The sequence below is a fragment of the Aptenodytes patagonicus genome, chromosome 5, assembly GCF_965638725.1.
Source record: "Aptenodytes patagonicus chromosome 5, bAptPat1.pri.cur, whole genome shotgun sequence".
NCBI lineage: Eukaryota > Metazoa > Chordata > Aves > Sphenisciformes > Spheniscidae > Aptenodytes > Aptenodytes patagonicus.
The window spans coordinates 65,276,440-65,303,928 of record NC_134953.1 but is presented as its reverse complement, the minus strand read 5'-3'; the positions used below and the strand labels follow the sequence as shown (position 1 = coordinate 65,303,928).

At 37.4% G+C, this 27,489-nt stretch overlaps 1 protein-coding gene across 3 annotated transcripts in view; it reads right to left on the bottom strand.

Moving 5' to 3' along the window:
• The window catches only part of LOC143161327 (BEN domain-containing protein 5), a 987,131-nt gene that overhangs the window by 560,737 nt on the left and 398,905 nt on the right, over window positions 1-27,489 (bottom strand). For all 3 annotated transcript variants that reach the window (XM_076340237.1, XM_076340238.1, XM_076340242.1), the window contains exon 5: window positions 17,151-17,367. In XM_076340237.1, the coding sequence (XP_076196352.1) occupies window positions 17,151-17,367 (217 nt within the window). The remainder of the gene's footprint in view (window positions 1-17,150; window positions 17,368-27,489) is intronic.

Below are 27,489 nucleotides of genomic sequence, written 5' to 3'. Positions count from 1 at the left end.
CTAGTGTTTATTTCCTTTATTATCCTAGAACACACTTAACATTTTCCTTTAATCTAGTAATTCTTGAGGAGACAGAAACAGGCCAGTTCCTAAACTAATCTTTTCAGCTTCCTTTCCACTGGTTAAGCAGGTATGAATTAAGAAGTAGAAATGATGGGCATGAGCTAAAAACTCATGAACTCAGAACTACATTTCAAAATTCAGCACCAGAGCGACCAGGTGGTTTGTGGTTAATCATTTAAGATCCTAAGTTGTGTGTTCGTGTTGTGTTAGGACACAACATGCTGAGTTAGGAAAACAGCAGTGGGAATTTCAGAGTGGGATCTAGAGGTGAACAAAGCCAATGAGAAGGAAAACTACAACAAGGGGGAAGGATAGATTTGGGTGGGCCAAGTTCTCTCATGAAAGGTCTGCTGGATGCAGTAGAAATTCATCCTATAGAAACCTGCCTCTGTGTATGCTTCTGTCTTCTACACATCTAGCAGATACTCACACAATATCATACTGTAGTCCGTTGCCCTTGAACAATAAAAAAAATCTAAAGGACAGTCTTGACACAGCCAGAGATGCTCTCAAATTACACTGTGCAGATTAAAAACAAGCAGTATTTTCCCAGGATGATATTAATTATTGATCTATCCCATTGTTCATGTTGCCCAAATACTTGTAATTATTACTATACAAAAACATCTGTACAAAACTGCCCTACTAAATTTATTCTGTGAAGAAAAAAAGTTAATCTCAGAATTAAATGAGAGACGTTGTGTTTGAATAGCATCAAGCATGCAGAATTCCACTGTGGATTCTAATGTATATACCTGCTCAAACTCTCAGCAGGGAAACACATACATGCAAGTGCCAGACAGAGGCGACAGGGCCAGCTATTTCTTACCCACAACAGGCAAACTGTTCATACACTAAGAAACTATTATTAGGAGATGCTCTAGTCGAAATGCTGTAGGTTATTAATCACAGCTTTGGGGTTTCTGACAGGATGTTTTGATAAAATAAATCTATTTTAAGTGACTGTAATGAAATACTAACCCATTTTTGAAGGGCTTTTAAGATGTTTTTAAGAAGTTTCAGATCAAAGACTCAGTTAATGTAACCTCCATGCATTAAATATTTAGTACTTATTCAGTCATTTGAGCACTCAGGCATCTTGACATTGTAAAAAGGGGAGAGGGAAATTAAGTTTAAGTCAGTTTTGCACAGTGGGATTTTTCAGTTTTTATGTTAAAATCCCAGGCATGTAATTTTAATACAAAGGAGTCAATTCTTTTACAAGAGTATATGCACCACCCATTAAAAGAATTCTTTATGCACCTGCATAGATGGGAGAATAAATCCTCTATAGAGTAATTTCAGTAGAAACTGTTGTGCTGTGATTAACATCATGATTGAACATTATTCTGTCTCTGAGCTCTCTGATGGACGAAACCAAACGCACACACTTCCCTTTCCCGAACAACTAGGCACTTGCAAGGAGCACAGAAATTTAACAATGGCAGCTACATTTAAGCAAGTTTTTTTTAGATATTTGGATTATGTGACTATAAGACATTTCCCCTTTCTAGCATCCCTGAATTCCAACAGTTGCCCTTTACTGTTTCATTTCTTCCAAGGGACATGCTCGGAAGTCTTCAATACAGATCAGGATGAGGGAAATAATCTTATTTTGGGACTTATTAAAATAGATGTCTTAAATTAAAAAACTGTAAATTATTAGGGGCTGGATATCCATTCTGGAAATGTAACACTATACATAAATTCTGCAAGTTCTCAAGTATCACCTTTCTTGTGAAAATTCACTGAGTGTAGTAGGAACTTGCAGATGACTTCAAGCAGAATGAAGACACTCCTGAGCACATTTCTTGGCTCACTTGCAGAGGATTATAGACATTAAAATATTAAAAATTGCCTTTGAAACTATTGTCATGAACTATCATTGACCCATCTTAGTATCTAGTCTCAGAATCAAGATAAGTATTGCATATTTCAGTCCTGTTTAACACAAACATGGTCACATTCAAGTTCTTTGATATGCACAGTTGCTCTAAAGCTCTTGTATTTCACAGTCATTCATAATCTGTAAAGAAAAGGAATAACCTGAGCTCCAACATTACCAATATATGGGGAAAAAAACCCAGTTCTGCATCTTTCATTCGTCACAGATAATTTCCCAAAACTTACAGTGGGATTGAAGATGATTGGACCCTAATTTGAAATTCAAAAAGCTAAAACTGACCTCTGAAGTCATGGTAGCAATACGTATTCCCAAATCTGGTAAGCATCATCATTATGTGACCCTATTTGTCATAAGTGTCTTCTGAATGTTAAGCAAGCACAAAGGCTGTATGTCATCATGGTCTCATCTGTGACACTGAAAGACAAACAGCTACTGAAAACATCTACATGTATCTTATGGTAACTGGATGACCTCATCTATTTTTATCAAAGACTTACGTCCAGTTTTTCCCTGCTTTTACTGCTGGCCATGGCTCTGGAGCTCCTGTTTTCTCTGCCATAGTAAATTATATGAACCCAAGGTGCAGGAAGGTGCACGGTGGTTTTACAGAAAATAGGCATTTCTTTGTACATAACCTTAACATTTCTTATGGTCACCTCTGTATGCATGCCACTGAGAAACTCCCAAATCATAAATTAAAGAAATGAATGCTTACTCTGCTGAAGAAGAAACTATGTCAGAACTGTTCTATCCAAAGAAATCAGAACAGAAGCCAATCCTAACCACATAATGCATGTAAAACACTCCAGTAGGTCCCCCACTGATTTACCCAACAGATAGTCAGAATGTATCTACAAGGTGCTACTAAAGCAGTTCGTGTCTTTCTTTGGGGTTTTTTTTTTTATATTGTTAAGAGTAGAGACCTGTATTGAAATCATGTAATGAGATAATAAATCAAGATGATACCTGAAGAATTTAGTTCTGTGAAAGTAGAAGTCTAAAGCCTTTCTAGAAACTTAGAAGTGAATGATATTCTCAAAACTGGCAGGAAGCTTAGGAAAAGACACAGATAATTTAATAATTTGGTTAATTCTGAAACCATTTTGAGAAAACATTTTAGATATAATCTAGGAGAACCTTTGTTGTAATGAAACACAGCACAGGAGAGGTCAGATATCGGATCTCCTTGCACTGCTGCCTCTGTAACAGACATTATGCTCAGAAGGAAGGTAACTTCAATGGAGAAAGAGTAACGAGACTGTAACCAATGCTTCAGTGTAGGTGTCATAAGAAATGAAAGAAACAATGGAGGTAGTTTTGATAATAGTGAAAAAAGCTTAAAAGGCCTTTGACAAATTTTATAGAAACTGAATGCAATATTATGAAATATTCAGTTTGACTGTGGCACTTTCAGATGCTATATGGATTAAAAGAAAAAAGAAAAAAGGAAAGGAGAGGAGGAGAGGAGCGGTTTTCCAAAATTAGCAATAATATATAGCTCAAATAGTATTGATTGGAAGACAGGAAATGTAAAAATTATCACATAACATATTTTTCCTTATAGAAATTAATGACATTCAGTAGATTCCAGTTTATTGTTAGATAGCATGTTTAAACTTGTAATGAATATGACCTTTTGAAATCAGGATACATCCACATGTAATGCTTTAAGATGCAAAAGAAGATTGGCATGAAACAATTTTCTTCTGTGTTAGAATGAGAGAAAAAAATACAATGGATATCTGAAAAGAAGAAATCTTGGCTATATGTTATCTATTAATGTGAGAAATGTTTTACTCTTTTGGCATTCAGGATGATTCGAGTAAACAACATATAATCAGCTTACCCAACTGTGACATGGTGAAGGTGTCTCCTAGAGAGATTTAACTCAGAATGTCCCTGGAACAAAAGAAAGCTGTAAAATTTCATATTTGTGTTGGCTGCAAACAGGGGTGCAGATGGGTATTCCCAGCGTATGGAATATAGTATGCAGCTGCTGTAAGGAATTCTATCCATGATCTTTGTTGAAAGACATCTGCCATCAGTGGTATACTGGTAAGTTAAGAGTGGTCAGGGAGATCTGATGACACGTGATCAGTTCTAGAGGTTTACTATCATAACACATTACTTTTATGCAGTAGACTGTGATCATTGCCTTATAATCATTATGGAGTTTTTTTGAATCAAAGAAAGAAAATGTTCAAAGTCCAAGCACTTTTGTTATTTCTAGTAAATTTCTGTGTAATAACAATTCCTAGAGAAGCCCAACGTTCTGAATTGTCTGTTCGTGCACATGGGCTCCCTGTTCTGTTAAAGATACCTCTCTGATGTTTTCCAATAGCTTATAGAGTGTATGCTGCTCTCAGAGTACAGGCTATCCTACATCCTAGCACATGGAGCAGATTTCACATTACATTCACCAACTTCTGAAATTAATCAAAGAAGGTATCTTTTGTGAGCTAGTAGTTTATGGATGTTAATCACCACCAGCCCATGATTTTGTAAACCTCTTGCTGTGATTCAGCATTATTGCAAGTAAAGTTAAGTATTTGTGACAGTATGAAAGAAAAGAGAGCTTATCTGCATTTTTAAAAATATATAGACATAAAAAATGGTCACTCCCCTAGGTTATTTAGGAAAAGGGATTATGGAGCAACTACTCTGTGGTCACCAGTTGCAGGAGAGAACTTCCTTCCTTTCAGAGTAAGTTTTCAGATGGAACATGTCAGGAAATTTGTGCCATTATTTAGAAATACATGAAACTAGGGTGGAAATAATTTCCAGAATCCAATTTGTTCCCCAGATGTTAAAAAATGAACATAAGTGCACTTCTTATTAGGTAAAGGAAAGATACATGAGATCAGGAAAGGATTTTGACATGCAGTCCTCATTCGCTTCTACCAAAAGTGTGCTTGGCTGATACTGGAGATTTTGGATATGGTTGGTAGGTATACAGGAACCATTAGTTTACTTTCCTTGGTACTTACGTGGTAGTTTATATTGATGTTGGCAGTAGGTAACAGGGGAGGTGGTTGTTGTCCAGGAGCTTCGCAATCCATTCATTTTCCTTTTTTCTGATCTAACTTTCAAATGAGCAGAGGGTGGCTTACTTATTTTGTAACACACATACATAAATTCATTGTAGTTCTGAAGGAAGTCCAGCTCTCTAAAAGAAGATTTTGTATTTACCTGTATTTTTCTGGGAAGATGAAAAATCTGAGATTTCAGAGACCACAGCTATTCTGCTTCATTATTGTCATAGCAACAAATTATCTTGAAGCACTGTATGCAACATCTATAGCCATTTGTAGTATAGCTCTAACTACTAACTTGTTTTCGTTAATGGCCAGCATAAACTAGTCTCTGTACTCTTTGGAATCTAATTGATGAACTGCAAAACAAATAGTTATAGTTAATAAAATTATATTTTGCCATCTGTGTCCAGTAATGAGAAAATCTGAATTATAGGAATGAAAAAGAATGAAGTTTTCTGCCAAACAGATCAATGCATACCACCTCTTTGTCAGCATTAAATTAGATGTTATCTGTTGCTGTATATTTCTCTCATTGGTTGCCACGGCTAATGGGAATTTCAGCCAAGATGGACATTCAGGAATTCTGTTTGACCATGAAGAATATAGTATCTTTTTCTTTGTCTTTCTATAAGTCTGCGTAGTATGAGTCTACAATGTTATTTGGTCTGAGTGCATCCAAGTCTCATTTATGGGAGGACAATTTTGTTCAGCTCTGCAGTGTTATTTGCTGTTACAAAATCTTATCTATTTCTATAAAAGAAATCTAGAGGATATGTGCAGTTTTATTCCTAAAGCTCTGAAGGATTTCAAAATCAGCTGGAGCTGAAGGCAAACTTGGTGCTGCCACAGTATCTTGTAAGAATGATTACAACAGCAAAAAAGTACACCTTTGAAACACGTATTCTTTTTTCCCGAGTTCACATTCTGAGCAGTTTGTTCTCTTGAGAGTGAGGATATATACTGTCTGGATTCTTCATAAAGATAAAGAGGCCACCACAATTAAAAAAAAAAAAACAACACAACTTTCATGAGTTCTCTGGGACCCTACAATATCATTAATGCCTATAAGAAGAGATGGTCCTCACGCAGAAGATACTGAGTACTTTCTGTTGCTAACTTGATTGCCTAGAGCATGCTAAAGATCTAGACCATTTCCTTAAGCTTTAGAGAAAGAGACAGACTACAGGGCAATATGGAGATTATGCATTTCCACTCACTGTAAACAAAGAAGATGCAACGCTTTTGAGCACTGTCATGGTTTAAGCCCAGCCAGCAACTAAGCACCACACAGCCGCTCATTCACTCCCCCTGCAGTGGGATGGGGGAGAGAATTGGAAGGGTAAAAGTGAGAAAACTCATGGGTTGAGATAAAGACAGTTTAATAGGTAAAGCAAAAGCTGTGCACGCAAGCAAAGCAAAACAAGGAATTCATTCACTGTTTCCCATCGTTAGGCAGGTGTTCAGCCATCTCCAGGAAAGCAGGGCTCCATCACACATAACGGTTACTTGGAAAGACAAATGCCATCACTCTGCACGTCCCCCCCTTCCTTCTTCTTTCCCCAGCTTTATATGCTGAGCATGACGTCATATGGTATGGAATATCCCTTTGGTCAGCTGGGGTCAGCTGTCCCGGCTGTGTCCCCTCCCAACTTCTTGTGCACCCCCAGCCCACTCGCTGGTGGGGTGGTGTGAGAAGCAGAAAAAGCCTTGACTCTGTGTCAGCACTGCTCAGCAGTAACCAAAACATCCCTGTGTTATCAATGCTGTTTCCAGCACAAATCCAAAACACAGCCCCATACTAGCTACTGTGAAGAAAATTAACTCTATCCCAGCCAAAACCAGCACAAGCACCCTGTTGGGAGTAGTAACACTATTCTTGTTCTACCCATTACCTTTCAGAATTTGAAATATTCATTGTTTGGTTTAATATCTATGTCCAGGTCTAAGACAAATCTTGATGTGCCTCACTGTATTTCCAAAATATCTCCTATTTTTCCAACACAGTACCATCAACCTCTGTTTTAGTCTTCATCTGTTAATCTATAAAGTGCCCTTAATCAGTCATTTCTGACATTCCTATAAATTTTCCATCAGACACCTTACTGGCCATTTTTCATTCTCAGGAGGCAAATAAGAAAAGCAGACCTGAGGTCTTTAATCACATGAACTGTGCAAAATAGCAGACTCCATTTCTAATTATTTTCTTGAACACCGTGGACCATACTTTGAAGAGCTCAGCAGTTGCAAATGGGGCCTGGTTTCAAAAACATTAAACTTTTCGGTGTGTAACTATCAAAAGTTGGGCTTCAATTTTGTGTATCAGGACTTCTGAAATCAAAACTGCATGTGAAAATGTTGTGCGAGTGCTTCGAAAAGACAAATCGCCTGCACTGTCCATGGTCCTGACAGCGATTTGACGACTCGATTCTGAAGTGAAACTCCATATAAACTAACCCTGTTTAGTGTGGCCAAGCTCCAAAAATGAATACCAAAGTCTTTACCACAGACTGCTTCTAAATGATCCAGGTTTCTGCAATAGTCTCCTTCCCTATAAAATGACACTACAGTCAGAAGAATGTTATGAACCTTAACTCAGTGACATTTATGCAATGTTTTGGAGGCTGTCAGAGCGAAACTTCTAAAAAAATCTGGGTTTTCTTTAATGATAGGCGTAAGACTTTCCCTCATTCCATGCTGCAGAACAGTGCCACTTTCATAAATGTGAAGACTAGTTAATATTTTAATTCTAAGCTACTTAGATTAAAAAAAAAAAACACCAAAACTTTAACAATGTGCAATTGTTACTAATGAACTAAGAAGCTGATGAAAAATATCATGATGGATATTAATGCATTATTATAATCTACCTTAATGCAGAAAATCTAAATGGAAAAGAAATATATGTATTATAAAATCCTGAAGTCTTTGTATTTTGAGAAAGTAACAGTCCTCTTAAAATTCAACTAATTAAGACTAAGTGCAAAATTGGATGCAATTAATGGGAAATTCAAAATAAAAGGGAGAAATCTGATTTCTGAAACTGATTTTTCTTTTGTGCATACTTATGAAAATTCCTGAAATGGATGGTATCTCTCCTTTGTCTTCCTCCATGTTACACATTTATTAGAACATCAGACAAGGTAGTTCAGAAAAACAAACACTTTCTGTAGAAAGGTATGTCCACAATTCTAGGGAATTCTGAGTGAAAACTTTTAACTGTGGGCCTAGGGCAGACTTCTTTTTCATTGAAAATGTCACGTAACTGAGACCTTTTCAATCTGTGTTCATTTTCTCAGATTGTTCTCTACTGCCACAGTATGGTGCTCAGCTGCTGTTTGAAAACATGAAAAAGACGATCTTTGTCAGAGAATGCAGTTCTTTTCATGTACCAATATGATTGGTTGCCATGTAAGATCTCTTTTAAAGAGTATCAAAAAGGCTTTAAGCTGTATGTTATATTTCCTAAGAAGTGAAAAAACAGTTTTAAATTAAGTACCTACTGCTTTATGTTAAAAAGCTCCTGTCTCCTCATGTTATTTGTATGTTATTTTGTCTTCAAAACAAAGATAAATATTGCTTTCAGTATTTGTGGATAATAGCAGCACTTCAACAGGAGCTAGCATTTTCTAGAAATACACTCTTTCTTTTGTTCCATACTATTATGATCTTCTAAAATAAAATATGTTTGAATGTTACATGATGTCTTAAAATAAGGATGGCACTAGCCTCCCTTACATGTAAGTTTGATGTCCTTCTTCATGGCACTATTCTTTGATTCAAAAATACTTTCCTAACAGTGCAGAAAAGTAAGGGCTACTAAAACCACACTGCAATCAAGAACGGATCACAGGCTACATACAATATCTCCCAGCTATGCATTCTCGAAATCCATTAGGTTCTCATGAGCCTTAGTTCTTCTCTTCTAGTACATACATTCAAATACTTGGGGTCAACAGTAGGGATGCACTTAGCCAGCTTGGGTCACCTGAACTACAGTTCCTTGGTTTACATTATCTTATAATCTGCATCAAAATATTTTCATATTTATTTTCTCATTCCTATGTGATATAAAGATATATCCCAGATTCCCTTCTGACATACAAGCTGAAGTCTTTTTAGAGTCACCTTTCAGCTTTCAAGGCTTAAGGACAACAGAGATAAAGTCTTACTAAACATGTGCATGGCAAGGACAAAGAACTCCAGGATTAGCATGGATCTCTTATGCAGAAGGCCTCAAGTGCACACCTTACTCGTACGCTACAAAAAGCACTGCTGAGCAATGGCGGGATTCACTTTACACACAGACATTCAGCATATTTATAGAGAACTGCAAAAAGGGTTGCAGAATACATTACCTCAACCAACTTCTCCAGCTAGATGTGGACAAGCGATGAAATATCCAAAAATGAGGTGACAGACAAATAAATGCTTCCTTAAATCAAATTTGAGACTACTTTTTATTTGTTGAGTTATTTCCGTATTATCTATTAGGTATATACCATTACAAGAAGGAAGATGAATCTGAAGGGATGGTGGAGGAAGGTATGTAGAAAACTCAAAGCCTCACTGAACATGACAAAAATTTTTCTTTGTTTATTTTTTAATGTTTTATTTGTTACATTATGTTTAAAGTGGGAGTAAATGGCTCGCAGTCTTACACACAAGTCTTAAAATCTTGTGCAGCAGGAATTTTGTAATACTGGAAAGTTATTTGAAACCATATCTACCTCATTGTGAATTTGTTTTATTCTTACAACTACAAGCAGTGAATGAAGTCACTGGCCAAATCCATTGGCTACCAATGACTGGCAAATAAATTCTTTCCATATCCTACAACCAGATTCTAATTTAGCTCTCAGCTTCAGTGGTGTCGGTGTACTGTAGGTAAAGGTGACATGTTAGACAAGCAAGCCCCTGGGAGCTTATTAAAACAAACACTTAAAAAGAACTGAAATATAACTCAACCAATAGCCAGATCCATTTACATTCATATAAGACTGAAAACATCATTACTCCTCTTTACTGCGTAAGTAGGTTTGGCTGGAAACACTGAGAATCTGGGCTTCAAGTCCAGGATTTTTTCTTATTATTTTTTATCCTGTAGTCACGTTGTTATAGTGGTAGTACAAGATAACGGCAAAACATTAGGGCACCAGGCCTTGATCTTGCAAAGTAATGATTGTTCTGACCTTGGAGCTTAAAGGCATTTTTACACACATTTAACCTGATGCCATGAACTGTGCCAGTGACTTCAACAGGACTATTTAACATGCTTAAGTTTAAATCTATGCTTAAGTGCTTTGCTGGATCAGAACCACAATGCTTGGTTTACACAAATTATGCAAACAAGATTTTACCTAAGGTATTTAGAGATTTTAATACATTATATTTACATTATATAGCTAGTATAAAGCCAAATCAATAAATCATTCTTTCTTTGGTTAAATTAAAAGGCATAAATCCAAATCCTTTGGACTGAGAAGACTTTAAAATCATTAGATAAGCCTTCAATCCCAAGGTCTTAGCCCTACAGGTAATGTGGGCCAGGCTAACCATCTTCTGGGTCTACAGTCAAAGAATACAGGTTAAAATACAACTCCAGCCCCACAGATGCATTACACAGTCATCACTCAGGAGATCTAAATAGAAACCAACTCAAACATAGTCAAAATCCCAGCAGAGTCAATGCAGTAAAGTGCTACGGGGCAAATGTAGCTAATAGCTCCACATAGCACGATTTCCCCTACATGCAAGTACATTCAGCATCACTATCAACATGGTAATTATTGCTTAATGCTGTGCTACAAAAGAGGGAAAACAAATTTCTGTAAATGGAAATGAAAGAAGAATGAATGTATCCTAGGTTTGCACTGGTTTCTAAGGGCCATACGTATCTTCAAAATATCTGCATGTCCTTCAGGGCGACTAGGTAAATTTTAAAACCATAAAAAGCTTTACATTGGTATATATACAGGACCTCAGACTTGCTTTTTTGATGGAATGATATTAATTGCTTGTACTATGTTATTTCCCAAGCACTAACCAAAAAAGGAGTTTTAGTGAACAAGGCAGTAAACACGGAAAGTAAAATAGGTGCTCCCTGTCCCCAAAAGCTTAGGGTGCAGTAACTAAAGGCAGCTGCCCGGATTTGGGGGTTGAACTGACTGTGTGGACAATGACAGTTTGTTTCCTATTGGGATTACAGCTATCACACAGATGTGTGGCACCCAACCAAGCAGCAGAAAGAGCTGAGAACAGGAATGAGTAAAATCTGTCTCTTATCTGAAATTTGCCATTGCCATGAAACAAGGATTCAGACCCTGAAATGCCTTCCTGCACTTGGGTGTTATTTCAGGTATGTCAGGACAACTGACTAGATCATTAATGTTTCCTCTCCAGGTTGAAGCCTGGACAAACCACATATTATGCCAGCTTCTCTGGAAACACGGGCATACATATTAGAGGATGGAGCAAATAGGGAGCACAAAAGACATAAGGACAGGGAAGACAGGTTGTAGGCCAGGATATGAGGTTACATGAAACGACACTGAGATGGGGATATTGAAAGCACAGAAGAGAACATGACTACCTTGTGCAGTCCTGGTTTTTAAGAGACCCAACAGCTATTTTGGATTTTCCCTTCAGAACTCAAAGAGATAAGGGGAATGAATGGGAAAGAACAAAGCAGAGTAAGTAACATAAGAGCAGAAAACAAATGCCACAGCTTACTTCTTGTAATTAGCTTAGGAAAATATAAACTAAATTGAAAGAAAAGGGAAGGTTGGATTTGAGGCAAAGAAAGGGCAGGCCAGATGAAGGACAAGTGTGAAGTGAAGGTGAGATGAAGAGCCTGACATGGAAATGGAAGAGCCGTGAAGCAAAAGGCCAACTTGCACAGCTACAGAAAGTCCAGTGAAAACTTCAGAAAGGTCACTGACTTTCCAAAGGTTTCCCCATGTGGCTATAGGATGGAAGGGTGCAACTTGGGACATATGCATGAAAACAGTTTGTATAGACGAACACCACCACATAGAATTCATTTACTGTCATTCCTTTCAGGAGGTTTTCTTCTTATAAAGTGGATCATAACAGTTTTTCTGCAGGTGATTTCTTAACTCAATGGATTCTTTATGCTCAAAGCTTCTTTTCTGTGAAGTTCCAAGCATTTTTTTTCCTAAAAGTTTTTAAATGGACAAGGGTGGTTATAAAATGTGAGCTGCAAAATTGACTTAAGATTTGAACCCTTCTTCCCAATTTAAGATTTTTTACTCATAATTAGATAAACAACATTTTATGCAAATCCTTCTAGAAATTATTTTACTATATGAAACAGTGCTCTTTCTGGAATTTAAGAAATAACCAGCTTATACATTTAGTAACCTTGCACAATATTAATGGTAAATGATTATTTTATTGAGTTTGTTTTTTCTAAAACTATATATTGCTGCCAACTTAAACCAAAGTATTTCTTGTTTTTACCATGAACAGTTGTATATATCCTACAGACAGATGGCAACTTCAACAGTAACATAGTTTCGCCTATCTTTCCTTGTCTATGATTCCCACAAGCCATTTTATCTCCCAGAACTTCCTTTAAATTCTAAGACATTTTCCTTAAAACTGATGGTATAGAATAGTTCCCTGTTATTTTTCATGTTATTTATATAATATCCCTGGTAGCATACTGTGCTATTATATACTATAAATCGTATTTTATTTCAGAAAGAACTGTTGGTGGTGTTATTTTTAGGTCCAACTCTACTTCTGCTGATATCCAACCCGGCTAAGAAAATAGCCATAGGAACATTTAAAATCTCACGTACAGTTTTGGGATGACATCCATATTATGAATGCTATGGGAACAGCAGTACTATAAAAGTAAATAGATACACCACTGAATAAAGAGGATGTGCCCTGAACATACATGTAGGTGCAATTTTACATTCTAGAGAAATGAGAAGTTGGGTTTACTTTTTTTAAGCATTATTTCTGTGGCCTTTTTCAGACCAAGTAAATTGCCACAAACTGCATTTAAATGACATTTCAACCTAGTTGCAGTCAGATCCATTGGAAAGTACAGAATCTGATACCAACTTGATTTCAAAGGTATGATACATCACACTGAAGCCTGTAACTTCTATTTTTTTCGAAGACGAAGAGTACACTTTTCTTTTACAGAACTGTTATTACATAACCTAACGCTGAACATAGAAATGGGAAATTTAACCTTAGAAAAATTGTCTATTTTCTTTGCTTCATGCTTTAAAACAGTCATAACTGAGCAGTTAAAAATGGACCAGCAGATATCAGTAGAACCGATCAACTTTTTTTACTGGGGTACCCAGTCATTTAGACAGTAAATAAGAGATATTTGACCAATGAACCAGCAATGTGACATCAGGTGTGCAGTTTCACAGTCTTAGTGCCTCGTTCTGATCTCTCTGATACCAGCATAAGTCAGGAGTAACTTACGTAAATTAAAAGCACACACCAAAGTTGTGTGGAGTCAGAATGAAGCACCTTGTGTTCCAATCTGTTTCACTCAGTATCTCATGTCTGACTTAAGAGATTGGCTCGCTTGCAGAGCTCTACATTAGACATATTGCCTTCTTGTTTTAAAATATGTATGTTTAATATTTAATTTAACAGAATTCCGTATTCCAGTCTCTGTGTACTGTGGAAGTCCCTTTGAGGCTTGTGGTTTGTATGTGCAGTTGCAATTCTCCTCAAGTGTAATTTGGAAGCACCGTTGCCTAATGGGGTGAAAGAAAGTATCTGTCTCCAATTAATCTTGGCTCTTTTGAGTGAGAAATGAAAATATTGCCAAGCCAGTGGCTATTTGTAAAGTGGGCTGTAGGAGCTGAGCCAGGCTCACCAAAACGCGTTTAATATAGCATGTGTCACAGTGGAATACTAGTAGAGGTACAGGTCTCATCAATTGTCCGCACACTTCAAGTATGCACAGCTAATTTAGACTACCACCTTCAAATGATGACACACTCAAAAATTTTGCCAACTCTGAAATATTGTTTATAATGCTACACATAACTGTTACTGCACATGAAACTGTATAAGTATCATAAAATAGGTACTGTAAATGTAAATTGAGCCTGTGCTTCTATTTTCACAGAAATATAAAAGTTATTTTTCATTATATTATGCGGTACAATATTGCATAATATATGCCAAGGTGACAGACACATCAATAATATGCAAAAAACTAATTTCACAATTTAAAAAAATGCTCACAGATTTTGAACTTATGATCTGTTGGGACAAACCGTAGAAAGTCTGAAGTTACTTAAGGCCAACAATGCCAGAATGAAAATGGCAGGTTAAATGATACCTGGGCGACCATCACAGCTAGCTTGCAGGAGAGACTATTTTCAAGACCATTTGGCACATCTAGACTTTGGGATAGCTCCCTGAAGTAAAGAATATAAACATTAAAAGGTCAGAAATAGAACAGCTAAGTTATCCATTCACACTGGCAATGGGAATCTTTGCCATTTGGCTCTGAACCACTTTGCCATTCTGCATCCTAATGACAATTACATGTCCCATACTGATATTTCACTTTCAATTTTCATAGAATTAGTGAAAGTATTTAAGGAGTTAATGAAGGCATAGTACTTTCTTTAGAGAAAATATGAAATTAGATTAGAAATTAGATTGCCTTGAAAACATTACATGCAGCAAAATGTGCACTGAGAAAGCCTCCAGGAGTAATCATCTAAGCATGGTTTCTTGTGACTTGCATTTTACTGTTCCACGACAAAGAAAAATAAAAAACCCAAAGATCTGTGGTGAGATTCTGTTGTCTCCAAGAGGCACAGTTCAAAACTTCATAATCCAGGAGAAGTTAAATTGGTTCAAACCATTCTCCATCCGCACAATCACAAACTGCTGCAGGGAGCTGTAAAATTCCCCTGGAATGAACCAGAGTGTATCGGTGGCTACATGGCAGCTCAACAGATATGCCGCAGCCTTGCCCTAACCTGCTACCCTGCTTCAGCCCCATGCCCAGCATGAGGACTTCAGAGTTTGTCCTCAGACAGCATCTTTAAGTTACCTTTCGCCATGTGCTACCAGAGGCATCGTCCCTTTGCCAGGAATAGAGCTTTTAAGGGTCTCTTTATGCCAATCTGATTCCTCTTATCTTACATAAGGGGCCAGAGCAGGGATGCAGCTTGCTCTCTTAGCTCTAAATCTATCCTATATGGCACGCAATTCTCTAAAGTACAGCCAGCTTCTGCTTTGATGAAGCACTGTGCAGTGAAGACTGAAGGATCCTGTTTTTCACCATTTAAAGATGTATGATAGCAACAAAGCTCTATGTTAAAATATTTAACTCGCAGAGAACTTATGGAAATTGTCTATTCAAGCTCAGCAAAGACATTAAATTACCAAGCTGTTCTAGGACAGTTGTGTGTGGAGAAAAGCCAGAAATGGTCTGAGATTGTAACGTTACTTACAAAGATTACAGCATGAGCCTGATTCAGAAGCTTTTTATACAGATCAGCATGGTGAGCTGCAAAATGTTACCATATCAATTTCTGCAAAACATACTGCGTGTGTACATATAGATATAAAATCAGGACTTATACACAGCACATTTCCTGCCACATTTTGAATGGCATCTGTTTGTTTAGTTTGCTGAAATATGAAAAATAATATTTAGCAACTACTGGTAACACAATGTTAACAAGATTTAAGAGTATACCTCTGTCTGTCAAAATGCAGATAAAAGGCAAATCCTTCTATCTCAGTGCTTTAATCAGTCAGATCAGGGTTTTGATGAATATGCAAATGTGACTGTTTATACACTATTTTCAGAGTGAAAGGAAACAAATTCAGTTTCATTATAGAATTAATGACAGCTCTGTCCTCTAAGATTAATAATTAAAACCCTACACACATTAAAATGATAGTGCTCCTTCCTCCCACCCTCTGAAGATTTTACTTTTCTATTTTTTTAATACCGCTTTCCCTTATAATTGTTTGTCCCTCTAATTGGAATGGTTAATAATTAATACCAGTTCAGGGATATGTAATAGTCATCTTTAGAACAAGAACTGTACTTAACTGACAAAAGGGTTAAAAAACACTTTCTTTTGTTAATTCTGTTTTTACTCTTCTCCAAAAGTTAATTTTTTCCTCCAAGTTTTATGCCACCATAGGGATCTCAATGGCCTGCTCTAATGCTGGAAGCTTTTTATTTATTCCAGTGCAGCCTATACATATGATTTCATTCTGATTTTCACAATATATGCTGGGATTCTTTTTAAAGCCCCAGCTGCTGGGATCAGCAGCCTTCATAGGAATCACAGCTTCCTTTTTCTGACACACACACTACAAGTTTAGACCAAATCAAATCTCAGAGAAAAGATTAAGAATGTGGGACGAGTGCACTATGAAGTCTGAGAATGCAAAAGGAAAAAAACCAACCCAAAATTTCAGCTAATATTTTTTAATCTGATGATTTCTGAGTTGATATGGGAGTGGCTAAATCATGCTTTCCAACTCCTCAGGACAGGCTACATTTCAGAGAAAGGTTATAGCAAAGTGAGCAGAAGTTCAGCCTTATCATTAACCCTCCTTCCTGCACCAGAAGAACTATCACATTTCATTTTCATGCGGCCACTAGGATCTATACTGAGACCACTAAACCCCTTTTAATTTCAAATCACCAAAGCAGACATTTTAAGAGTAAATAAAATAGGTAGTTTGTGTATGTTTTGCATTATTTTACCAAGAAAAGCTATACTCTAGTTCCAAAGACACATATTTTCTTCTGAATAGAAAAGCTCTTCCAGAAAGACAAATGGACAGAGTACTCTAAAAATCACATTTCTTCAATAAAGCTGTTTCAGTTTCATCTTTGAATGTCTTTAGAGGTGAATTGATCCTACATGGGAATTTAGCATCGCCTTGCATATCGCAAAGGAAATATTTTATGTGAAATTAAATTAGCATTTGTCTATATTTCACCATGCAGGTATGCTACCTCATGTGTCATTGATAGCAGTAAAACAAATATGTGTGTGTGTGTACTTTAGCAGGGATGATGAATTATACTCTATAAGCATTTAAGGGTAGACATTCATAACGAAGCCTGCTAGTTGGCAAGCATGCCTATTACTTACCACACTGAGTCCTAGCAATTCTCTGCAAAAGTAGTCCATGTTCCTCCTTTGTAGGTTGTCAAGATAGTGCTGAAGGCGAGTGTAAGTGTAGGGGTAGCAGTAAGCAAATTGGTAAGTGTCATCCTCTCGGTCAAAGCAAAAAGCAAATGACATGACATAGTTCTTCCTGTGGTCTGGGCAGCGATAGTAATACACATTTTTAGAGGGTATTCTTTGCCTAAAAAACAAAAACAACATATATACATATATACATTGACATAAGAAATCTGAACAAAAAGGGTATGCGAGATTCAAATTTCCTCTAAAGCAAATGAAATGTAACGGCCTGAACAGCTCAGGAGCTGGCAAGCAGATCCCAGAGCCTGCGTTTTGGAGCACTCATGCAGACAACCTCCATGCCAGGGGCCCGTGCACGGCACAGCTACTGTGCCAGTGCGCCAGTTGCCACAGGGACTGCAGCTCTCTCTGGGTGCCCAAGCTGGCAGAGTCACCATAGCAGGGGAGAGTATCACACAGCCAGAGAAACCCACTCCCAAGAAGTGAAAAGGATGCACAGGCAGTTAAAGCTATCCTCTATTTCTCTATCAAGCTGGTGCAATCTCATACCACTACACAGGCTTCAGCCAAACCTCTGGCTGGAGTGTGGCTACACCCTTTCATACAGGCCTCATTCACCAGCACAGAAGCAAGGCATAATTAATGAAGGAATGTCAGTATAAGGCAACATTGACAGAAATGTTACCAAAATTCAGGACATCTTTATATTTTTATTATCCTTAATTGTCAGGGGATATATCAACACCTAGCCAATGAATGGAGGAAAAGATAAATTCTTGAGGTGGAAAAAAAATCCCAAAACCCAAACAAAAAACTTCAGGTACGGAAAATAACCTGGTCCTAAATTAGAAGGCAAAGGAGAAAAGGGTATGTGGTTCTGTTCCAAATTGGATTGCTGCCCTCCTCAAGAGTTCTGGCATATAGTGCTGACAAGATAAAAGTGAATATACATGATGGTAAATAATTATAATAGAGACATCTATGTCATTGTTATCAAGCTGGTATCTGTTTAAGGAATAATAAATGTCTGCCTGACATCTTTCACCCAACTTCAATTATTCTGTTATTTCTTAACAGAAATTAGTACCATTTCAGAGGTGGGTCAAACACTTGTTCTATGGACTAGAGTTGTTCAATATTTCTGTTTGTACTCTTTCTTCATTTTGTAGATAGATTTTCTAGCTTTATTTAAACAGGAGATTCTCTAGTCACGCCATGCACTTGTAATTTGATGTAACTAACTTACCAGCCATGTTTGGCAACAAAACACTATGGTCCTGCAGACTCTAACTGATTCAATTACACAACATTATAAACAGGTCTCATCTAACGATTGGAGCAGATCTCAGCTAAACTAGGATCATGGTGAGGGAAAACATAATAAGATTTACAGACATAGCAGTAGTAATGTGCCTCTTTGTAATAGTTCCAAGAAGCTGGTCTACTGCAGAGCATCAGTTTTGGCCTTTCATTGCTAATACGAAATAGAGGACAAAACCCTCTCATTATGCAGAAGTATGTGTTTGCCAGTTAGCAGCAGTTAAGGAGTCTGATCAGCAAGACTCAGGAGCTACAAAGAGAAACAGAAAGGAATTGAGATGTTCTTGAAAAAGTACAATAAAGAGCCAGTGATGCAGTTAATTAGACTTGAAACAAGAATTTATTTGCCCCTTTTATTGCCCTGGTTCTTGGACATTCAGGGCTTCAAGAATTTACTTCAGCATTTTTGGTTAAATAAGGCACTTGCTTATCACTAAGATCTGAAAATGATTTTTAACCCACAAATATGAAGGACAGAAAAACAATTCTTTTAATTTTTTTAAAACTATCAGTAGGGGAAAAATGCCACCAGCCGTCTGCATGCAGTACCCTAACCAAATAGGTTTCTCCAGTATCTTAACATATTTCTATCATTTGCCCTTACTCTGGAGTGCTATAGGACATCCCTCATTTGATCTCAAATCAAGCAGATGATATGGCAGTGGGTAAATGTATTCTAGCTCCCAGTCCTCAAACCGTAATGCAAGTTTAAACAGTATGTTGCTGAGTTGTTGAACTTTATTTGTTTCCAAATTAGCATGGGAGAAATAATAAAGGACAAGCCTCACTTTATGCTATAAAAATTTCATGTAAAATAGGAGGAAATTCAAGATTTTAGAAAGGCTAATGCTAATTGAAATTCATCTGCTGATAGTTAATGTTTAAATGAAACATAGTTCTCCTTGGTTCAATAACTTTCTACTTTTAAGCAAGTTGAAGACAACTTTGTTAATGTATTAAAGGCACTTTTGATATTTCATTCCCTTTCCCCTTCATTATAGAAGCTAAGCATCTGTTTTATTATCCACTTTGACACATCACTTTATGGCTGCATTTGGCTATTATGGCTAATCTTGATTTCTAGGACATCTGGTATTGACATTTCACTATCTGGTGTCTGACACAACAGCAGAAACCATCCTCAGTTCCTAGGTTTAAATTCACCCTCTCAGGGCAGAAAGTGCCCAAAGTCTTAATTCAAACCATATCTTCCAAAAATAATTATAATGGTACTCCTGTCACTGCTAATCTATTTTTATCTCTCCTAGCACTTTGTCACTGCTAATCTATTTGTGAGTCATATAGAGAAAGAGAGTTAGTGTTTAGATACCAACAACACATCTTACACACAGGAGCCTAATCAGATTGAGATCTTATCAGGGAATTAAAGAAAAAAAGAAAAAAAGGGGAAGAAAAAGAAAGAAAAGAGACACAGTGCTAGATATCACCAACTGAGTTTTTGATAACGAAAAGACATTGCTCAGTTCTTGAATTAACCTTTGTGTCCTAGACGCACTATTGTTTACTCTTTCCCTTTTTTGTTCTATGCCTTCTGGAAAAGGACACCCACACACTGTGGCAGCAGCTGCTCCTATTAATTTAAAGCTATTACAAAAATTAAAATTAAACCCAATTACTTTGGCTGGTTTATAGCCGGGGAACGGCTTAGTCTGATTGTTCCCTCTGGTTATGGACAAAAACAATATTCCTACCTACAGGCAGCTGCCAGTGGAATACTAATGCATCTAGGGCCTGGCAGGGACAGATTCAGAATGCAGAGTCTAACTGCATTTCTTACTAGAGAAAAATATCTTATCGTGGATCTGCAGAAATGCACCAACTTCTTACACTGTAAGTCACAATGAGGCTGATTTGTAGTTAGAGGTAGGAAAGCAAAATGATGGTAGAAAGCTTAATGCTCAGATTTGTCATTTTGCATTTCCAGGCAGCTCACACTAAGAAATGTGCCCTGCTAATTGATACACAACTGCCTGGATTTCGGTGCTTCTCAATGGTTATTTAAAGGAGAACCACCCCAATTCTAAGTACAGCCACAGAGCGTAACATACAAGCAACTAATTTCCAGCCTGTTTTTAGAAGTATATTTAGAGAAATGAAGCTTGATATTTTACATCATTTTGAAACAAATTCAGACTGCCTAGTCTTAAAGATAAACGCAAAATTCTTTCTGTCAAAGGAAGAAGGAAGCACAGAAATGAAGATTTTTTCTCTATTTTGACTCTCGTAGTCCAGTGCCAGTCAAAGGCTTGAGCCAGTGGGTTTGAGTGTCTTCTCCTCCTATCTGAAAAGGTAGCACTCTCAACCCAGCATATTTCTCACTCCAAGTGTGAATGTACACGTGCTTGTCTGTTCCTGTATGTTTGCTACATCGCCGTCTGGAGCCAGGACATTTTATCTGTTTTGGTAGCATGCAATAAGATCAAACTTGTCAGTTTACAAAAAGAAAATTGGAGTCCTCATTCAGTCTCAAAAACCTGATAACTTCAGAGGCCCCAGGATTTTACTCTTTGCTACTACAACAGGCAGTGAGGGGTATTACACATAACCGAGCTTTGAAAATTTTATCCTTACTATACTTATATTTTGAACATAATTTTAATTTCAACTCTAATAATTTTGATCTGAAAGGCAAACTTTATTATCTGTTCTGCTTTTTTTTCTCTGCTACCTTATTCCATTTGAAAATTGGGAGTTAATCAAGACTTTGGGGAACAAACACTGGCGGGTGGTGGGGGTGCTGGTGTGTGGCATCTGTTCTTTAAGTTTTAAGCACACAAGGGTGCTAATCAAATCCTTTTGTGGTACCACAACACAAATAATTAGAAAATAACAATCTTTGGAGTGCTTTCCCCCCTGTTGCATGACCAAAGCAGGGAGCTCTTGCCCAGCCAAATTCCCAATGACTTTAATGAGCAGCCTAAACAGTTTTTGGACTGCTTTTAATATGGCACTCATGAAGTAATTATTCAGTAGACTTCAGAGTAAAATGATGATCTTTGGAGGAAAAACAAAAAGCTGCAGGTACTGTAAAAGATCAATGGCCAAAAGAAAAATTAAGTGATCTGATTTGCAGAGAAATGCTCAAGTGAATCTGATTGCAATGTAGCGTTAGCTGTGGTGACACACTGTGGTGATCATTTTCAATTGCCATCAATTTGCAGATGGAGGGATACAACTTAACAATTTCACAAATTTCCAAGTTTGCGTATATAATTCAAAGGGGTGGGCCCGAGTCACAACCTCAGAGGAAATTATGCCTAAATTTTAAAGACATTTGAAGCACAAAACCTGATTCTGATTCAACTTTGGAAAATAACCTTCAGGTATTTATTGACACTACCCAAAATACTAGATCTAGCTACTCCTTCTGAGTGTTCAAATTTTATTCTTAAAGCTGGATGTCCCTATTTATTAACCGCAAGACATCCAACAAACTCTGGAGAAAACATAAGGAAGTTAATCATGCACTGCAAACTCCTCCTCCGGGAGACAGCCCTTTCAAATTGAAGGCCTTCCTGACTTGTTTCTCTCTTAGTCTAAGCCATTATTTTTCTTCTTGCTTATTCTTGTTGACAAGTGGAGCTGACCATCTTCAAAATTCCTAGCTTACTTGTGACAAAATAAGTTTGTAGGGTTTTTTCTTGCACATAATTTTATATTTGATTCACAGAGCATGGAGTGACAGTGAATATGTCAGATGGTGTTAAATATTGTTTACAGATAACTGAATGGGTTTTGGCACAGCTAACTCCATTTCAGACACTGCAAAATAAGTCCTCTTTTAGTCTTGCTAATATGTATTGGAATGTTCTCCAAATACTTTTATCATTTTTAGCAATCTACTATGCACCTCAAGGTTTTCCACCTCTACCAATACCTGGTTTCTTCTTCTCAAGTTCAAAAATCAAAATATTATGTAATTCAATGTCTTTCATAAAAATCAGAAAATCTACACATTAAGCATACAGCTTCTAAGGGTTAACGTTAATTGAAATAATTAAGTAACCTCTATAAAGATTGCTAGAGAATTCAAATAATTGTGAACTGTACAAAGATTGCTCGTAAACTCTCTGCATTCTTTAAAACTGCAAGGGGAAAACACTGAGGTTTTCTACTATTTTTTTTCCTCTATAACTTAATTAAATAATTAAGCAATGAGAAGGCACATTTAATTTTTTTGGAGAATTTCTGCATTTTAAATGTTTGTAATAAACATGGTAAAACTTCACCAGTACTGGGTATCTGCATCAGTGCTAGTCTAACCTGGCATACTTTTTTTATGAGACCTGCACATCAGATGAATCAGTCCCATCAGCGGGGGGATGGGACTAAAAGAGTGAAAATATCCTGAAAGTACATTATTATTGTTTTAGAACTTGAAAGCCAAAACCTAGAAACAGATTTGCATGAGCAAATGTTATGAGAATAATTCCCCACATTTCATACGTGCTTGGATATATTCAGGGGGAACTTGCTAAGAAAGGTTTTTAACAAAACTGTATCTTCAACATAGTGCAGTGTTTTGACAAGGAGAATTCAGTGGTGAGGAGAAACAATAAATAGAAAATAACAGTGGGAAACGTCCTTTGTCCTGTGTTTGCAAAAAAACCTTACAGAAATGTGGTCCTTGCCTCCAGGACAGTCTTCTAGGTCCTACAATAATACCAATAACAAAAACCTAATGAAACCATTCTACCGAAAACCAGAGGGAAACAGTGGAAGTCATTACTCCTAAAAGTGACAAGAAATGCTGAGGAAAGGGGGTACCATGTGGGAAGCACAGTGAAGCAGTACAGAAGGGTCCCTACTAGCAGATCACGATTATGAGATATAAAGCAATGCTGAAAACCTGGGTTCTGCTGGCAGAAATGAAATCATCATCCTTCGATTCGCCAGAATAAGCATAACATTATGAAGGGGAGGGTTGCTAAATTATAAGTTGGCAAGAAATAATTTTTAAAATGACTGAATTACTTTTTAAGCAGCTTCATATAAGACAGGGCAACTCTCCACCCCCGAAATGAAGTGCTGTTTCAAGTTCTCCAAACCTCAATATGGTTTTGTGGGAGGAGGTTTCCTTCAATGTTGTCCATCACTCATCACCCATCTATCTCCCCTAAACATAAAACATGTTCAGGGAGGCCCAGATTTGGCACAGTGCTCTCTTTTGACAAAACACACTAATATGTCTTAGGGGAGCGGTCAGCTGACAACAAAATCCAAAATCTTTTGCCAGCAGCAGGTGAAGTGGGGTCTCCACTGGACAAGCAGCCGATTTACCTTCTTTTCTCCCTCTTGTCTATCATTATAACCAAAGCTATACTCCCTCCTCCATCTTTTGTTTATTCTGTCCAGTTGCTAAATCTTAAACGCAGTGACTTTCCTCTGAAGCAGCAGTTCCAATACTGTAATTATTCTACAGAAACTCTCTTTTAAACTGCAGGGATAATGAATGGTGCTGATTTTTTCTGCTGTCGAAATATGATTTGCCTACTGACCACAGGTGTTCCAGGCATGTATTGCTTCAATAACAGTGTCTCTATGCAGTGCTTATAAAGGAAAGAAGAAAGAATGGGAGAAAAGCTGACTTTCCACAAAAATACTGGAACAAGAAAAGAAAACAGTAAAGTTAGCCATACATGCGTTGTGATCCTCTGAAGACATCATGACTGCAAGAGAAGGATGCAGGAGCCAACATTTCTGTCCTGAAATGCAGCTACTGGGGAAAAAAAACCAAACACAGGGTCAATTTTTTTTTTTAAAAAAATACTTAAATTGGCAAATGAGAATTTGTGATAAGAAGCATCGAGTAAGGTAAGGAAAGAGGGAAGAAACAGCATCTCAGAACACTGCACCACTGCAGTTCCAAAGCTTTTTGGAAGCGATTGAGAAAGATAGCCACAAATACTGTCACAGAAGTGGAGAGATTTAAAAGAATTAAGTCAGCATGAATAATGTTGTACTAGAAAAGGTGAGGACAAGAAACGCTCCACCTCAGCATATAAATCTGAAAACCACATAGCAATGCTTGTCCTAGCTTTGACCTATACCAGACTCTCTGGCCATAAAAGAACAAGTCTACTGACAACTTCAGAAGACAGTTTGAATATACTGACATCAAGGAGAAAATAAGCATATAAAACATAGAAGAAAGCATATCATTGACTGGATCAGAAAGGAAGATAGGTTAGGAGACTGAAAGAAGGAGACAAGACTGGCAGACCACAAGCATACCAGCTTCAAATTGGCCTGAAACAAGGTAATGGAACGACTTAGAATAAATGACCTTTTAGGCCTTCCCCTTATCTGTTATCTGTGAGAAAAAAAAAAAAACAACCCATGCTTGAGAGAATCGTGTACTGGACAAATTTTAGGAAAGGCTGCTCAGTGAGAAATAGTTTATTCCTATTCAGAATCTTTTCAAAATATGTTTATTTCAAACAGATTTTTCTCTGACAGCCAGTTCAAAGGAATTCCAAAGAATTTCACCGAACAATTTATCCATTAGCATAGTATTTCAGTGTCTTCATGTCCAAATTCAGCATTTTATCCCATTATTCTTTCCTGTCTCCACTATAATCTGACATACAATCCCTCCAGATTATGCTGACTGGAAAACACATACTTACAGGATCATACAGGCTATAAAACTGAGTCCTTGCAATGTTTGGAGCACTTGTTGGCTTGGGAATGAGGGACCAACCTCAATCCCAAATTCAAGTCCCTGAACTGCACTACCAGTAGACCACTGGGTCAGCTCTAATAGCCTCTTAGCCTCAATTACCTAATTAGCCCTTTCTTCACTCTCCTTTTCTCCCTTTCCCATCTGTTCATCTATTCCCACCACTCCCTGTTCTTCTGCAAGAATAATTTTTAAAATCTATGTTAACTTCATTTAGGTTAGTCTCAGGTGACTTCTCCTCTATGCAAGAATAATTTATAAGTCTCATAAGAGCCCCAACTTGAGGAAGTATTTCGGTAACATCTGAATTCTGAAATCCATGTTTAAAACGTTGATGATTTCACAGTCTAAATACAAAGTTGAGATTGTTAATTTATGTCATTTTGATGTGAATTTTAACTACCAAAAGAAGAAGAATGGATATGAAATAGGTTTTTATCAGTTGTAGCTTGGTTGATACTGAGCTGTCCTTAGTAAGATCTGAAACCCTCTGGAAGCCTTAGCCTTCCCAATGTATATTATTCCTGATAAAGATCAGAGCATCTCTGATAGCAGATGATGTATGAGCAGGACAAAGACAAAAGAAAACAGGAAATTGTCATCATGGATCAGACTTTGTTAGCTGGACAAACACCCATAATATTATGCTTTATCCTATCCTCTGTCTCCACGCAATGAAGACTGAGTTCAGCAATTCATTTTTAATGTCCCATTTCTTACGCCTTCTAGCACCTTGTTCACTTTTTCTACCATAACAGCATCTCAAACGGCCTCTGTTATGGAACTGCCAACAGCAATGTTCAGGTTTTTTCCCTTCAGTTAGAGGATAAGATTTTTGTGTTGTTTCCTCCACATATTGACTTCTCATTTATCAGGACTGAACCTTCTTTATCCAAGTAACTTGTTTAGATCACTCATAAGTTTCTAACAGTGTGTTACAGGCTTAAATTACTTAGAGCAATTACATCATTTGTAAGTGTTACCACCTAATCCTTCACCTCTCTCCCCAGATCATTAATAAATATATTTAGCATATGACCTGATAGGTAACTTTAGGGAACACAGCTGCTAGCCTTTTACTGTGATGAATACTGACCACTTAGCCCTCTGCCTTTTTGTTTCCTTGTCGGTTTTTGATCTATGATGATACTTGCCCTGTCACCATATGTGACTACTTAGCCTTTGTAGCAGTGTCTTGTGACAGACTTTGTCACAAGCTTTTAAAAAGTCAAAATACATTACGTCAGGCAGCTCTTCCGATAAGCCTGGTAGCTGAAACCTAAAGGTGAGGAAACATTCCCAGGAGTTCCCAAGGGGAAAAGGCACCTTGACATCTGATGAAATCAAAGGGAGATAAACAGAAAAGACTGGTGGGCAAGCCAGAAACACCTTCCTTTGGCACGTATTGCAATTATATTTTTGAAGGACATTTCTGTTACAAAAGGGAGTTACTTCATCATGTGGAGAAAATGTAGGGAAGTCTAAGCCAACTAACTCTCCAAGACAGTCAATCCAGGAAGAGCATTTAGCACCAAAATACAAAGGTTACACCTTAAACAAAAAAAGAGAAAAAAAAAGTTTGGAGTTAAAGCCTTTTGCAAGATGTGTGAGTACCAGAAGCTACTTAAGGCTCTCCTATGAACTGACAGCCTGTGCCTGGTTCTCAGCACTGTGCTTACCCTTCCAAGGGCTGAAACAACAAAACCTGTCAGCAGAGCGGTGGGAGCTAATGGGAACGGTGTGTGAGAGCACCCCAGAGAGTGCAGAGTACTCAGAGTCGTGGCTAGCAGAAGCACTACGTGTGGCTACCAGGGAAATGTATGGCTGGAGGCGTGAAGAGCAGCTAACAAAAATTCATCACATCAGGTTAGTATAGCCTCAGTTTGGCTTTGCTACCCAGCAATATTTGCTAATCTCAAACTGTAAATGAAAGTAGGTGAAAACAACCTAGTGGCCTTGCTAGATAAAAAGACTATTGTTACAATTATACCTCAGGAATTGGTTATTGTCACTCTGAGCATCTAGCTTGTCAGACTTCTCTTTTCTCCCTTTTATGAAAACATTGTTCATTTTACCATCTAATTCCTTTTTGTGAGTGGGGAAAATGCTCTCTCTGAGCACCAGTAAGCTCAGGACTGGTTTCTGGGAAAGGGGTGACGTCAGTATGTTTGCAGTGACCCCCTTAAATTCAAACCTGGCCCTTGTTGCTGTCAATCAAGTCCAGGGAAAAAGGGTTATCTTATCCTTTTTATTCTCCTC